Source organism: Xenopus tropicalis, chromosome 8 (assembly GCF_000004195.4).
Source record: "Xenopus tropicalis strain Nigerian chromosome 8, UCB_Xtro_10.0, whole genome shotgun sequence".
NCBI classification, from domain to species: Eukaryota; Metazoa; Chordata; class Amphibia; order Anura; family Pipidae; genus Xenopus; species Xenopus tropicalis.
Window position 1 is genome coordinate 44,828,348 of NC_030684.2, and position 16,613 is coordinate 44,844,960.

A 16,613-nucleotide genomic window follows, 5' to 3' on the forward strand; every position below is an offset into this window, starting at 1 on the left:
GGAAAAACAAAACAGTGTGCCCTGTGCAACCTATTAATCAGACATATGTATGCCAGTTTTTACTTACTTTCTTGTCGAGTGACTGGCTCGTAGGATAAAATTGTGTCTTCCTGACCCTCTGTAAGACGATGAAAAACAAAATATATTTAGAGTGTCACAAAACAGATGGAAGGTTCAAACACATTAGCAGTTTGTATGGGGTGTCTGGAAGAAAATAAATCAGCAACAGAAACACTTACTGGAACTGCTCTCACTGTCACTGGTGTTTGATGTTACAGCCTCTGCAAAGCAATGAGACACTATTATAGCCAGCAGTGGGTGCACAAACAGTGGCTAAAGAAATATTACAGAAACTGGGGGATGCAGGAAAAGAACATTTGAAGGCAGCACACTGAGGAGGTTGGTGGTCGTTGTGATCACTTTACAGCCCATTGCTTGAATTCTCTTACTCAACTCTTCCTGAGCCGTCCGTTTACGGCAGGGAATTTGGATCATTGAATCCAGCCATTATTTTCAAATATGGCCTCACAAACATCTCTATCGTCGGTAAATGTTTAAAGCAAACAGCTTATCAGCAGTATTTGAATAACACTATTTGCCTACACTAAGCATCAGTAGAAAATCCCTTAAACACTTCAACCTTTATAACAAGCAACTGCTTTTTTTCCCTATTTTTATAATGGGAAAAAAGTTTATTTTGTATTCCTTATACATCCACAGGTAACTGCAGAAATGATGGAAACACAAAGAGCCATTCTCTACCAACTGCACAATATTTAAACCTTCGGATGAGTAAAGATGGCTATACATGGGCAGATTTAAAGGAGAAGGAAAACATTTTGGCACCCCCAAGTGACTTAGCCTTTCCTTCTCCTTTAAGCTGCCTATTCAAGTCTTCAGCCCAATTCAGCAGCTTATCTGCCATGTATAGGGCCCTCCAACAGGCCTGACTGACTGATATCTGGCCTAAAATCGTCCAGATCGTAATTGAGCACAAATGATTTTCCCGTTGGATCAAAAACCGAATTGTTTCATTGATGTGCTCCGCCATCCAACAGCTACTATTACCGTCATTGAAATGCAATTGTTTGGCCCTGGGACCAAATGATAATATTAGCTCGATACTGTGGGAATATCAGGGGAGCAACTCGCTCTTTTGGCAACCTTGTCAAAAATAGCAGATCTTATATTGTATGGCCACCTTAACTGTAGAATCGGCAAAACCAGAATGAAAGAGTGCCAGAAATGTTGAGGCTACAGTTCCAGGATCTGCTTTGATCAATGCTGTACTGCATATTTACTGGCAAGACACAGCACGGCAAGATGAAAGAGCATCAGCACTTTGGGTTAAACTACCATGGCTGAAAGAAGAAACCTCAGTGAGTGCAAATGGTGCCTGACATGAACATCAGGAGCTCCAGTGATGAAGGCTGCTAATCTTCATAGGGAACAACGGCTGTTATAACTGAGTGAAGCATTTAAATCCCCCCAGTTCATATCATGGATCAGTCATTCTGCAAGGCTTCTCAGAAAATACAAGACATCAAGTAAGTAAAAATTCAAAGTGGACCCAAGGCCACCTAGAAACCTAAAACCCCAAGTACTTGCAAAGATACATGGCAGCCATTAACTTGGAAAATATGGATCATTTACTTAGTTTTAGATCCACACATCACCTTACCCCACCTTTGGGGTGCCAAATATGCAATGCTTAGGATTTGAGCTTCATCCTTTAGAAAAGATTTCTAACCTGACGGAGCAGAATATTCCCCAATGACAATGCCCCATTCAAGCGGCAAAAGAGGTTGTTCAATTGGAATGACAAGAATGCAATCCATATGCACCAGGACTGTACCGGTCACCTCACTTCGGCCAAACGGAAAACTTGGAAGATTCTCAGGCAGCACATAATGGCTTTACCTTTCCAATGCATTCTACATCTGCCTGTTACTGCAAATCGAGGCAGCGTGATCTAACACTAAGACACTGTGTTTCCATCATTTGTTTAGTTACCTGTATTTTAGAAAACATTCACAGACTGGGTAATAAGGGCAGTGCATTATTCATACCAATTAGAATAGGATTGAGGCAGTCTTCCATTCAAATTGGTAGAATATGTGAGACTAAAGCAAATCCCACTTATCGCACCTGAAATAAAAGTGTTAAATAGGAGTACACATCCATTCATTTTATTTTTGTTTTGTATATATTTATAACTAATATCTATGCATTTACTGTTTGCGGCTTTTGGCCCAGTTTGCACAATTGGACAGTGAGGAATTTAATTTGCATGAACCATGCCAAAGCCAATAAAAATGTGATCAGGACATGGGGCAGTCAAAGCATTCCCAGCCAGCTTATCTGTATTTACACAAATAGGAGCGGGAATTGCTCGACTTAACCAAAGGTAATAGTTAAAATTCTCTGAAGGTGTAACAGCAGCCACTGCACCCCTACGGTCAGAAGCACATGTTCTAGATAGCTCCACAGCACCCTTATTATTAAAATCTTATGTGTGTTATTCTATTCCTTACACCATTTCCTCTTATTCTTAGAGCAACTTTCTCCTATTGCTCATCTTTTTCAAAATTATATAATATATGTTAAGTCCAGCTTTATAGAAATACTTCTATGAAAATAGAAGTTCTGAAGGGGGTGGGGGGTAGTGTCCTTTCAACTTTCAGAATGATAGCTGCCCCAAACAAAATCTACTCTGATCATCTATAAGATGGAAGACATGACGCTTTAGCTAAGAACATATTATCAAATCATTTACCGAATTCTTAACAGAAAGGCCAATACATTTTATAAAGCCCATGCAATCCCCGGCAGGCAGACACACCCAATGAACCTTTTTATACAGACTAGTAGCTAGATTTAAGTGTTATGCCTACTGTTTTATGCCAATTTTAGGTCCATAAAATAAATTAAAAGGCAGCTGTACAGTGTTATTGTTTCCATACATATATTTCTGAAAGGATTATTAGTGTGCCTTTTTAAACCTCCCCCACCCCAGAGATTACTTTAGCCCCAAGCACAGACACCCCAAGTATACTTAGACCCAGCGCTCACACTGAGGACTTACTCAGACTCTTTGATCCATAATAATCGTCACTTAAGCCAGGGAAGTCCTGATATTACAGACAGGAAAAAGGAGAGACAGATACAGTGAGAGATAGTGAGCAAGAGACAGCATTAGAAAGTACCCACATAAGGGATTACCATCATTAAAGTAAGAGAACCGGTGTTGCTTCCACTTGGCAGTTGAAAGGGAGAAGTGAATGAAAGACATAGATAAGAATGAACCATGCATCTTACAATGCAAAAACTGAATGAATTCATGGCAAGTGAAAGTATGAAAAGCTGCATGATGGACAGAGCAAGGGGGCATCATGTTTCCATGTTTAAAGCAGTAACAAACTAGTCCATCCTCTTTCTGTACAACACATGGTTTTAAATACTAAAAACCAACAAACTGATCCAACCAGCAAGGTTTAAAAAGGAACCAGGCAGGAGAAAGAGGCAATGCACCTTCTTCATTTAGAGAGGATTTTTTCATGACAATCAGTGCACTGTTTTCAGTGCACACCTTGCCTCAACAGTGCTCCTGCAACCTGGCCTACACCAACACACTGAGGCTATCCAAATATTAACATGTTTTTATACAACCACAAACTTATTACCAATGATGCCAGTCCTATGCATATACATTTGTATTAGAATACCATTCAGTGTGCAGTCCTCATCTGCTCTAGACAAATGCTTGGAGATTTCTGCCACACCCTTTAGACATATTTGTCTTCCTAGCTTGGCATGAGTACTACTATGGGGCAATGACACCTGCCCTCCCCTCTTACTTACGTGCAGTGCTGTTATCCTGAACAAGGCTCTTGTAAAATGGAAACTTGCGAGACAATCGGAAACTCTTTTTACGCTTGGATTTGATGGACTGTGGGACACGGGGGGATATGATGATGCAGAGGGGGTCATGTGTACATTGAGATGATATTGAAAAATAAAAGAGAAAAAAAAAATATGGGTTTATAAGGCATGCAAAATAAATTGTAATGAAAGAATGCGATGAACTGAAGAGGGGTAGGCATGAAATGCAGGAGAAACCTTTAATATGGCCAAAAAGGCCAAGTTATTTTCGTGGATTTAGCTTCCTGCACCAATCAGCTATGTTCTCATACGGCATGTTTTGTGTGTTTCAAAATGCTTCAAGTAAAACATTCAAAAGCACGGCATCCTACATATGACAAGAGGGATACCATAGAGAATGCAATATTTGGCTGCAAAGCTTAATTGCAACATAAATAGACACAAACGATCTCTGCCATAGATGATCTTTTTTGGAGAAAGACATGGAAACTACATGTTTATACTGCATTCAATTGCTTTCAATTAAAAAAGTTAAATTATTTAAAGATACAAATATATTGTTTGGTTACGGGATAAGAAAAACTTAAAAAAACTAAAATTCTCTTTGTTGCTTCCAAAAAAACGTAATTTGCCTTAAAAAGTGTTCCCAAATATGATAAAATACTTTTGTCACTGAAATGTATGTATGTCACAGTACTGAAACGAGTATATACCTACCCTATTAGAATCTATGCCTGAGCGTCCATGGAATTTGACAGTTTTCAGGCGAGCTCTTTCCTTTTTCTCAACCCTGTTTAGTGAAAAATGAGTTACCTTTAGATGGTGTGGTAGTATAAAAAGGCTCCTGCATTGCTTATGATAGATACAGAAACATACATTAATAAGTAAAAAAAAAAAAAAAGGGGTTTTGGTTTGTCCCCACATCCTCACCGTTTTTTGCTGGGAATAACACCAATCTGTTCGCTCTCCCCATGTGGTGTAACTAGTCGTGCCTGCCACCATTCATCATCAGATGCATTGATGACGTGTAGTATGTCCCCATAAGAGAAACTCAGACCCTGGCTGGGAAGACAGCTGTCCCGAGAGCGGTCATAGTCAAATAGGGCTCTGAAAGAAAGAAGGCATTATCAGGTACAGGGGTGCTTTATAACCTGGGAATGGATTTTCACATTTCCTACTCCAGTTTCAAACACTGTTGTGCATTTCAGATAAATCTGAATGCATTGCATAATTTGAGCCCCCAACACAGCTATTACTAAGATCAGAAAGTTGTGTGCTTCCTCTCTTGCTGTTACAAGTCATGTCATGAGTGGACACAATGACATTACACAGTATTCCAAGGAAAGTCCCAGAGTCCCAAGTTTTGTTTCCGCGCAGACATGACCACAGGCATTCTCATTCTCAATATCTGCCACCCACGGGGTTAGCAAGGTGCCGCACAATGAAGTCCCATTCAAATGCTTTTATGCTAGTACGGTTTCTATACTTTTTTTACACTATACTAGTTTACACCTGGCCAAAAAGGAAATCTAATGCTACACTTTCCATGCAAGCACACAGGAAAGAGTTACACAGTGACACTGGATTTACCTGACATTCTTATTTACTTTATTGTTTACAAACATACCATTTCTCACACGAAGACTTTACTAAATAACCACTTTGTTTCAAAAATGTCATATGCACCCATTAGACTGGGTAACCGGCTTGGCATACTGGAGCAGTCTACATAGCAAAAACGGTTTATGTACCTTACATATAGGGACCTCTTTTCACTGGTACGCAGGGAACCGGATCCAGAGCTCATACTGCTGTTCATCATTTGTTCACGCAAATCATGGATCTTTGACTCAAAGCGACTATATTCTGTGGAAGGAGGAGGAATGCGTCAGTATCACAAGAAATAAATCATACAGGAATTAAGCAGACATCAATAACAGTACAGGTATGGGATCCATTATCCAAGTTCTGCATTAGGTTAAGGTTAGGTCCGAATGACTCTATTTTAATCAAGCAATTAAAATTTTTAAAACTTATTCCCTTTTTCTCTGTAATAATAAAACAGGAACTTTTATTGTTTTAATTTATTTTTTAGTTAAGGTATGGAAATGCAAATTACTGAAAGATCCATGATCTGGAAAACACCAGGTCCGGAGCATTCTAGATAACAGGTCCTATACCTGTATCGGATTACTACATGCCAAAATGGGAGTGTCACTATTAGCATGTGCAAACATTAGCAAGTGTTAGTGAAACCCATTCTCATTTTTATTTCTACACTTGAAACACATGAGTTACTTTGTATGGGAATCTAGCAGGGCTGTGGAGTTGATAAATAAATCCTCTGACTCCTCAGTTTTAATATACTAATTTATTTACATACAGGACATTTCATCACTGCCAAAGTTCAGCAATTCTAAAGCTATATGAAAATAGTGTCTGCTTTCGGGAACTAGTGGCTAGGAAGCTGATGCACTACCCTACTGGCCATCCAAGCCCGTCGCTGCCAACATGAATGATGTGACTGTTTAAGTTTGGGTCATTGAGGCTTTTTATTTAAGAAACTACAAACATTCCTTAAACCTAAAGTTTAAACAAAAGACACAAAATAAAAACAATAAGCCTAGCTGGATTTAATACTAGTGCAACAACTACATACTGGGCTTTATTCTTACAGCAAAGAAGTACTTTATTATGATTAATTTGTGAAATAGAACATTGTACCGTTATGCATTTTTTTTGTTTATTACAGTTTCAATTTATTAGGGGTTGTAGTTCGAAGCAATTTGGGGTACCTGTAGCTGGTAAACCATGAAGCTGTAAGCCTATGGGTGCTTCAGTGTCAAAAGATAGGTCAATGTTAGCACCAGCTCTGCAGGTCAGCATGATTAACAGAATCACGGATTCATTCTTTTGCAAGCAGAGCTATGGATTTAATAAAACACTGGAACAAAATGTTTATCCACCTTGCAGGAAAACATTTTCCTATTCACATAGATGGTATACAGAAAGCAGGAAAGCTATACTGAATTTATATTGCTCAACTCATTATCGTTTCTTTGCATGCCACTTTTGTTATTTTCTAAGGGAACTGTCCTAACTTTGATCAAGTGCATTAATAAAACATTACTATATTGCATGACACCCATGGGCCCCCACCACCATTCCTTGGACTCCGGCCTGGCTCTTACATCGCCGGCAATGCGCAAGTGTATAAATATATAAGGGGATCATATAATAACCTCTCTAATGTTTTATTTACCAGTAGGTCCTTCCAATGGGCACGAGGGCACCCACTCCGTTTAGAAGAAGGGTGGTTCCATTTAAATATTTGGAAAGGATTTTTTACAGTGAGAGCTGTGAAGTTGTGGAATTCCCTCCCCGAATCAGTCGTACTGGCTGATACATTATATAGCTTTAAGAAGGGGCTGGATGGATTCTTAGCAAGTGAGGGAATACACGGTTATGGGAGATAGCTCTTAGTACAAGTTGATCCAGGGACTGGTCCGATTGCCATCTTGGAGTCAGGAAGGAATTTTTTCCCCTCTGAGGCAAATTAGAGAGGTTTCAGATGGGGTTTTTGCCTTCCTCTGGATCAACTTGTAGTTAGGCAGGTTAGGTATAGGCATTATGGTTGAACTTGATGGACGTATGTCTTTTTTCAACCCAACTTACTATGTTACTATGTTACTATGTAAGTGGATAATGCTTCATCTGGCACACCTGATCCCAAAATGAGTCAGCACACATGACTGACACCCCAGATAAAGACCTCTCAAAGGAAAACTGTGGCTTTAAGATGAACAAATACAGATCTATTATCCCAAATGCTTGGGACCTTGACTTTTGTGGATAAGGGGTATTTCCATAATTGGATCTCTTTACCTTAAATCTGCAAAAAAATTATTTAAACATCAAATACATCCAACAGGATTGTTTTGCCCCCAATTCATGCGACTCAGTTACCATCAAGAACAAGGTACTGTTTTACTATGAGAGAGAGGAAGGAAATCATTTTTGAAAATATCATTATTTGCTTAAAATGAATTCTATAGGAGATTATTGTAGTTTTGAGGTTTCTAGATACTTTGTAGTTTTGCTTGCCTCCCCTTTATTTATACACTGTTAGTACTGGGATACTGCCACACAGCTGAGAACTATAAGCAAAGTGTTCGTCAGCTCATACCTGTTTTGCCACTGACACGGTTGTGTGGTTTAATTTACTTAGTTACAGGTTTCAGTCTTGTTTCTACTTCAATATACTGCCTGATTTATGTGCGTTTGTGTGTATTTATGTATGTAGAGAGTGAGTGAAAAGCCACCCCTACTGTAAAATATAAGTACATAAGGATATTAGAAAGCACCACAGAAAGGCACAAAGCTGCACTTAGTGCTTTAAAAGGTCACAAAGCTCCCAGTTTTAATCTGTTCAACATTTACAAAAGGGAACACGTTTTTGTTTTTATAATACACAATTATGAATAAGTCATGTGACATCACTAAACACTGTTTATAACTAACAAAACTTTGTAAAAGTGAAAGATTAATTATGTGATTATATATATACACACATAATTAATCAATACAAAAAAAAACGCACTCTCAGTGTGTGGACACCAGGGATTTTCTAAATAAATAAATATATTTTTTCTTAAAAAATCCCTGGGGTGCATCAGCATTTTTATATATATTTTATGATTCTGACCTGCACCCAGGTTGTAGCCTAGATGTGTGTGCCTAAACCTTTAGACACATACAGATACATATAAATACACTTCTGAATACCTTGTAGAGAATTTCTTCCATTTATTTTTTATTATATGCACATTGGTTGACCGACTGGATGGCCACATTGGGGACAATATAAACACGCCACCAAATGAGAGTCTTATAAATCCAGCAGGGATCATGCAGCTATTGCAAAACTATAAGTGATTTTTAAATAAATACCTCGTTTCAACTTGAAATATATGTAACCTGGCAAGACCTAAACTAGAATACCGAGCACTGCGTACAAACAGCTGTATACATGGAACCTATACGTCAGATTGGCGTTTCAGTGATTTTAGGTAAAAACACTATCAGTTAAATCTGGAAAAACCCAGTGTTTTTTTTTTTATTGAATTAACAAACTGAGGATCTTTACAACTTAAACAGTGAAAGGGTGGGTAAGAAAACACACACACAAATGTTTTTTTGGTTTTTTTTTAGCAATTAAAGCTCTATATGTAACCCTGTATGTCACCTTGGGAGAGCCGTGGATAAAGGTTAAATATTAGTAGTAACCGATTAATCACTCTATTGCTCTGAATGTTATACAAAAACCCTAGGTGTAATACAGAGGTCGCCAACCTTTTGTAATTCTGAGCCACATTTAAATGTAGTGGTAGCCCTTATGTGGGCTGCCAGTCTAGAAAAGGTTCTGTTTGTCAGCAGACCTGGGTTTTATGCAACCTTCAAGTCAGGAATTCAAAAATAACTACCTGGTTTGGGGGCACTGGGAAGGGGTTGGTGAGCAACATGTTGGGGATCACTGGTGTAATATAACGTATTTAATACACATTTAGATGACTTATTAATACACTAATCTAGTACTGATTTGGCCAATGGATATGCCAACCAACAGATCATCACTACTAAAGCTGGCCATACACGCACCGATACTATCGTATGAAACCTCGTTTCGTACGATATTTGGTGCTTGTATGGCATGTGGGCGAGTCGACCGATATCGCAGGAAGCTGCTGATATCGGTCGACTCGCCGATTGGACCGGTTAAAAGATTTTGATTGGGCGCCATAGAAGGCGCCTGACCAAAATCTGCAGTCAGGGCTGAATCGGGAGAATGAGGTAGAAATCCTATTGTTTCTACCTCCCTATCTGCGGTTTCAGCCCTGACAATGTTTTGTGCGACCGACGGTCGCATGAAACATCGTCAGATCGCCACGTGTGTGGCCACCTTTACACTCCAGAGAAGTTCATTCCAATGCCTGATTGAAAAAGAAGCAAGCAAGCAGTTAATCTGCAATATAGCTTGCAATTATTGGCCTGCAAATTCACACTGAGCTCGATGGACTGTAAAAGCAATATAAAAATAGAGAATTCTCTCACCCAAAGACTGTTTTTTGCAAGATGAAAAAAAATGTAATGTTGAATAACTTTCTAATATAATATCATTCAAATATTGGAATGCATATGCCAATGCAATTGTTACTGAATTATTATTATTAACATTTATTTATAAAGCGGCAGCGCTGTACAATAAGTGGGTTTCATACATTGGACATACAGAGTAACATATTGAAACAATGTAGCAGAAGCCAGACCCCCCCAGGTATGTTAGATGGGCTCTGCAGGCATTGTTAGCAGTCAGAACCAGCAGTGCAGAGAATTCAAACCACTTCAAAGTGAGCGAAGCTTTGGAACGACTGTACATTGGAAAGGTGCTTGGAATGACAGTCTCTCATTAGGCAGAAGAAAACACAGTTTTGGGTGGAGAACCCGTATACCATGGCTCATTTTATGAGAGCTAGGCGTGTGAGTATCGGGAAGCAGCGAGTGAAACCCCAGCAGAGTCACCTGGTGAGCCCCTACCTGCACGGCACTTGGTACTGGCACTTGGGCTCTAACTATATTGCTGGCTCTCCCGGGACTTTCCATGGAGAGATTATACCATCTGCACTTGCACCCTTGGGTGCTGGGACCCGCAGCCCTTCTCCTGTCATGAATCAGTTCCCAGCATCCCCAGCTGGTGTAGATGTCATTGAGGAAAAGGAGGGGCGCAGGTTGGACACTGCTGCCATAGGCTTAATACCTTGTCTCACTTTTGGACCTCACCCCCTCACGAAAAAGCTTTCCCCTTAAGGTACAGGAAACTAACTCCTACTTTACGTACCTGTACAGGGTTCTAACCTCACACCGGCGGATCATTTAAAATCAGCACAAGGGGGTCCTATGGTTTCCGGTAACCGGACACCGATTCTAAGTATTCCGAACGTCGCAGCCTCCCTGAAACTCGGGAAAAAAACACGCCTCTTCCGGTCACTTCGATCGCTCCGCCCAGCCCACCTGGCTTGCTAGTCACGTGACTCATTCCCAGGCGCTCGGCTCGCAGCCTCCAATCACTACACGCTGTTTTCCCGCCCCCACCGCCTCGGCTGCTGTACAATTTGTTTCTCAGGAGAATGTTATGTGGGGAGTTTGTCAGTGAGCAGGTTATATCCGGCTATTGTCCGCGCTTTCTTGCAAGAAGTCATTGTAACGTGGAGCGCAGCTTGCAGCATTCGGGATCTTATATGTGATGTTGCGTTGAAAAAATAATATTTCGTGTTTCTTAGGAGTGGGTGACAAACACTGGGCTCTGCCAACATCTGCCTCTCGGAAAATGGGTCTCCGTATTTGGAGAAGGCATTTACCCTGAGACTTGAAAGTAACCCCTTAATAGGGGGAATGTGGCTGAATGTACACAGGGCATCATTTGGGCACCAGTTTTTATACATGAGGGAATGCTGAGCGATATTGATCAATATGTAAAGGTGCCCTATAACGTCCCTAGTTAAGGTAGCCAATCAGGCACATACAATCTTTGCCACTTGGGCCAAATGATTCTATTGCAATAATGGAGATACATGGGGTGAGGGGCACACCAACAAGCTCATGCAGTCCACACCCTCATGGGATTTTTAAACCTGCCAGTCACCATCTGCACAATTTTCCCCCTAGATACTGGTCCATAGATACATGGGCAGTAAAGCTGCTGACTGACTTGAATTGGCAGCTGAATTCTGAGTTTGGCCACCATCCGGATGTAGGTTTAACCTACATTTATACATTTTCCTCATGGTTTTTTTAAATGAACCCTAGTAATTAGACTACTGTTACTGTATCATTGCACTTGGGGTCACAAGGGAAGCACTGTGCCACACTGCTTTATTCAAGAAGTAGAGTACTGATGTATAGCTAATTATACTTCGTTATTATACTGCATGAATAAAGCATATGTAGCTATTAGCTGTACACTGAGGGACAACTGCCCCCCAACCACAGATATCATCTTTGGCTTGCCACTGCCACCATCGAGTCCCATAGGGGCTAGGTGCAGTTGCACCTCATGCCCAGAAGGTAGTTATGCCAATGTAACTAATAAGGTGTTTGCTTTCGTTAGTTAAATGACTGTAAGCCAAAAAATGTTGATTGGTTTGTAAGGGTCACAAAAAGAGGCAGTATTACATTACTCCCATTTGGTAAATCATGAACTTGTGTTTGTCATAGACCTATAGCCTAGTATATTCAGGGTCTTATAGTCTAAATTGTATCATACACCTCAAAAATAGAAGTGCCTTTAATTGTTATCTTGAGTGCTGCATTAACATTTTCCCCAAAACCTTACTAGTAATTTTGGATAATATCACCTAACAGTTTACACTGTAGGAAAATGGCCAGTCCCCATTGTGAGATTAAGTAGCCCCAAATTCTGTTTATGAGCAGGTGGTGTATAGGCAGACCAGACAGGCATCTATAGTATTTCTCTCCTTATGAGTGAAAAGCTGTAATGGAAAATGCCCACATACTACTGTACTTCTCTGGAATAAGCATTAACACATGCCTACCACTCATGTAACAAAAATAAGGACTGGGTGGGTCTATAGAGTGGTCCAAGAAATTGGGTTTAGCCCAAATGTAAGTCAGGCACCATATTGTATTTATCAGTGGTTGGGCTTTCAGCATCTAAGTCCAGCTATATATATGTATATTGCCCTTCTCTTGAATAACACTAGTTTAGACAGCAGATAAACGGTGGTTGACAAATGGCTGAACACGTCAGACCTAAAACACACATTGCAATAAAATCTGAGACATCTGCTTTACAGAAATCATTTTTTAGTGCCTTAAAAATTAGTGACAAGATCATTCAAATGCATCATTTTAATATTCCCAGGAACCTATAGAGAGATTTCTCTCACGTCATCTTGGGGACACAGGAACAATGGGGTATACAATATTGATGGGTATACTGATTGACGAAATAACCAATATCGCAAAAGCTTCGGATACTGGTCATCTCAACAATCGGACAGGCCAAAAGATTTTTTTAACGGCGCCCAAGCAAAAACTATATTTAAGACTGAATCATCAGGTGGAGGTAGAATCCCTATTGTTTCTACCTCCATATCTGACAATTCAGCCCTGAACGTCAATGGAGGGAACGAACAATCTTTCCTGTGACCAATGATCGCAGGAAAGATCGTTATTGGTACGTGTATGGCCACCTTTAGGGCTCTTACAGATGCAACGTGTTCCACCTGTGTTTGGTGCTCAGATGTACCTGTGTTAATATTGTCTGATAAGGAAAAATGGGCTTCGCTTTGTCCTGCACTCTCCTGTTGTGGAACACAGGAGAAATGAGGTGCAAAACGCTTATATGTAAGAGCCCTAAGGCACAACCAGATCTCTCTATAGGTTAAAGGAGAACTAATGAAGTAGGTTAGGAATACTGCACATTAATTTTTGGGATTCTCTACCAGCATAAGGTGACCAAAGCCTTTTATCATTAAAGATCTGTGCTTTTGAAGACTCCCTTTGTACATGCGCTTTATTTTTGTCAGTTGCCTGAGATACCTTAGGAACCTGCTCACAATATGCTTTATATATATATATATATATATATATATTCTAAAAGGCTGCTAATTAATTGTGATGTTGTCATTTAAATTCACATTACATTTTAAATTCCTCCTGTGCCACGAAGGATTGTTTTTTTTGGTTTTTTTTTAAAGCACACATATATGGTAATTCCCAATACTCTGAGGGACAACTGCACTATAACAGCACATGATGACAAGATGGTAGAGCTGCCACTAGGGTAACCATGGCATCACTAGTGCAAGATGTTTTTTTTTGTTGTTGTGTCATTGTCTGATATCATAGGCAATTATATAAAAGGTGATTTTTTTTTTTTATTGTAATGTCAGTGCTGTAACTAGGGTACACGTGCCCTTATGCAGAAACTAAACCTTGGTCACGCCCTACTAGGGTTCTATTTTATTTATTTTGTAGAGAGAGACATAATCTAAAATTATATTTTATTTTACACTGTTCATAAATGTGTAATGTCCTTTTTCCTAATAGTTTAGCTGCCAGATGTTCCAGGACTCCCTTTAGAAGCTGAGCTGTTGACAACTCTGGCAAAGCAAGCGGCAGCCTGACCTCCACTGCTGCTACATGCAGTCATGCCTGGAAGTTCATGATAATGTGCTGCCAAAATCTGACTTTGCATTTATGTTTGTTTTTTTAAAGAATTACTGAAGTTGCAGTTTTACCAACATTTATAGTGTCAAAAGTTGCCTCCTCTCCTCTGGTGCTACATAATAATAGATGTTTGTGTGTGGTGGGTGATATCTGAAATCTGATATACAACAGGGTAGTTTTTAATTTAAAGGGTACCTTTGGACAAATTTTTGTATGATTCAGAAAGTGATATTCTGACACAGTTTATAGTTGCTGTTTATTTTTGTTTATTTTTTTTAGCAGCTCCCCAGTTTGAAATTTTGATAGCTATCTGGTTACTAGGGTCCAATTTAACAGACCGTTATTTGAACGAGAGACTGGAACAGAGAGAGCCTGAATATAAGCTGGAAAGAGGCAGAAGAGAAGTCAAAAATGAAGACCAATTGAAAATTTGCTTAGAATAGGCCATTCTTTAACATAATTGAGGTTACTTCAACATTGAACAGTCTCCAGTTAAACAGCCCCTCCTCTTGCATCCATGCTCTTCTGTGTCTGCACCCAGAGGGCATCAGTATTAGCGTGGGTGCAGACAAACGGAGTGAATTTTCTTGCAAAAATGTGTACTTACACAGTTTGGCACCACAATCCACTCCATGTGTCTGCACTTAGGCCAATGCAGTGCCTCTGAGTGTAGAGAGTAGTAGTCAGCACCACACCTTGTGATTAGTTAGGAGCAGTGCAGGTTCCCAGCTTGATAAAAGGTCACACATGGCCTGAAACATTGCTGTTGTTTGCCCCAGAAATTTGCAATAAAGGCATTTTAATCTAAAAGACAAGAGGTGCTGTTCCTGTTCTTCTGTACCTCTGAGTGTACACACAGGAGAGCATGGATAAAAGTATATATATATACAGTGGCTTGCAAAAGTATTCGGCCCCCTTGAACTTTTCCACATTTTGTCACATTACAGCCACAAACATGAATCAATTTTATTGGAATTCCACGTGAAAGACCAATACAAAGTGGTGTACACGTGAGAAGTGGAACGAAAATCATACATGATTCCAAACATTTTTTTACAAATAAATAACTGCAAAGTGGGGTGTGCGTAATTATTCAGCCCCCTTTGGTCTGAGTGCAGTCAGTTGCCCATAGACATTGCCTGATGAGTGCTAATGACTAAATAGAGTGCACCTGTGTGTAATCTAATGTCAGTACAAATACAGCTGCTCTGTGACGGCCTCAGAGGTTGTCTAAGAATATTGGGAGCAACAACACCATGAAGTCCAAAGAACACACCAGACAGGTCAGGGATAAAGTTATTGAGAAATTTAAAGCAGGCTTAGGCTACAAAAAGGTTTCCAAAGCCTTGAACATCTCACGGAGCCCTGTTCAAGCGATCATTCAGAAATGGAAGGAGTATGGCACAACTGTAAACCTACCAAGACAAGGCCGTCCACCTAAACTCACAGGCCGAACAAGGAGAGCGCTGATCAGAAATGCAGCCAAGAAGCCCATGGGGACTCTGGACGAGCTGCAGAGATCTACAGCTCAGGTGGGGGAATCTGTCCATAGGACAAATATTAGTCGTGCACTGCACAAGGTTGGCCTTTATGGAAGAGTGGCAAGAAGAAAGCCATTGTTAACAGAAAACCATAAGAAGTCCCGTTTGCAGTTTGCCACAAGCCATGTGGGGGACACAGCAAACATGTGGAAGAAGGTGCTCTGGTCAGATGAGACCAAAATGGAACTTTTTGGCCAAAATGCAAAACGCTATGTGTGGCGGAAAACTAACACTGCACATCACTCAGAACACACCATCCCCACTGTCAAATATGGTGGTGGCAGCATCATGCTCTGGGGGTGCTTCTCTTCAGCAGGGACAGGGAAGCTGGTCAGAGTTGATGGGAAGATGGATGGAGCCAAATACAGGGCAATCTTGGAAGAAAACCTCTTGGAGTCTGCAAAAGACTTGAGACTGGGGCGGAGGTTCACCTTCCAGCAGGACAACGACCCTAAACATAAAGCCAGGGCAACAATGGAATGGTTTAAAACAAAACATATCCATGTGTTAGAATGGCCCAGTCACAGTCCAGATCTAAATCCAATCGAGAATCTGTGACAAGATCTGAAAACTGCTGTTCACAAACGCTGTCCATCTAATCTGACTGAGCTGGAGCTGTTTTGCAAAGAAGAATGGGCAAGGATTTCAGTCTCTAGATGTGCAAAGCTGGTAGAGACATACCCTAAAAGACTGGCAGCTGTAATTGCAGCAAAAGGTGGTTCTACAAAGTATTGACTCAGGGGGCTGAATAATTACGCACACCCCACTTTGCACTTATTTATTTGTAAAAAATGTTTGGAATCATGTATGATTTTCGTTCCACTTCTCACGTGTACACCACTTTGTATTGGTCTTTCACGTGGAATTCCAATAAAATTGATTCATGTTTGTGGCTGTAATGTGACAAAATGTGGAAAAGTTCAAGGGGGCCAAATACTTTTG

General features: G+C 40.2%; 1 protein-coding gene across 8 annotated transcripts in view; it reads right to left on the reverse strand.

The window, feature by feature from the left end:
* Nucleotides 1-16,613, reverse strand: part of dlg3 (discs, large homolog 3) — a 100,404-nt gene that overhangs the window by 6,254 nt on the left and 77,537 nt on the right. For 4 of the 8 annotated variants that reach the window (XM_004916825.4, XM_012969142.3, XM_012969144.3 and 1 more), the window contains 6 exons: nt 5,634-5,748; nt 4,813-4,989; nt 4,600-4,672; nt 3,862-3,949; nt 240-281; nt 68-118 (listed from right to left, as the gene is read on the reverse strand). In XM_004916825.4, the coding sequence (XP_004916882.1) occupies nt 68-118; nt 240-281; nt 3,862-3,949; nt 4,600-4,672; nt 4,813-4,989; nt 5,634-5,748 (546 nt within the window). Of the gene's footprint in view, nt 1-67; nt 119-239; nt 282-3,085; nt 3,132-3,861; nt 3,950-4,599; nt 4,673-4,812; nt 4,990-5,633; nt 5,749-10,476; nt 10,708-10,777; nt 10,962-16,613 lie in introns of those variants that run through there. The other 4 variants (XM_012969140.3, XM_002934881.5, XM_004916828.4 and 1 more) reach the window with 3 other exon arrangements.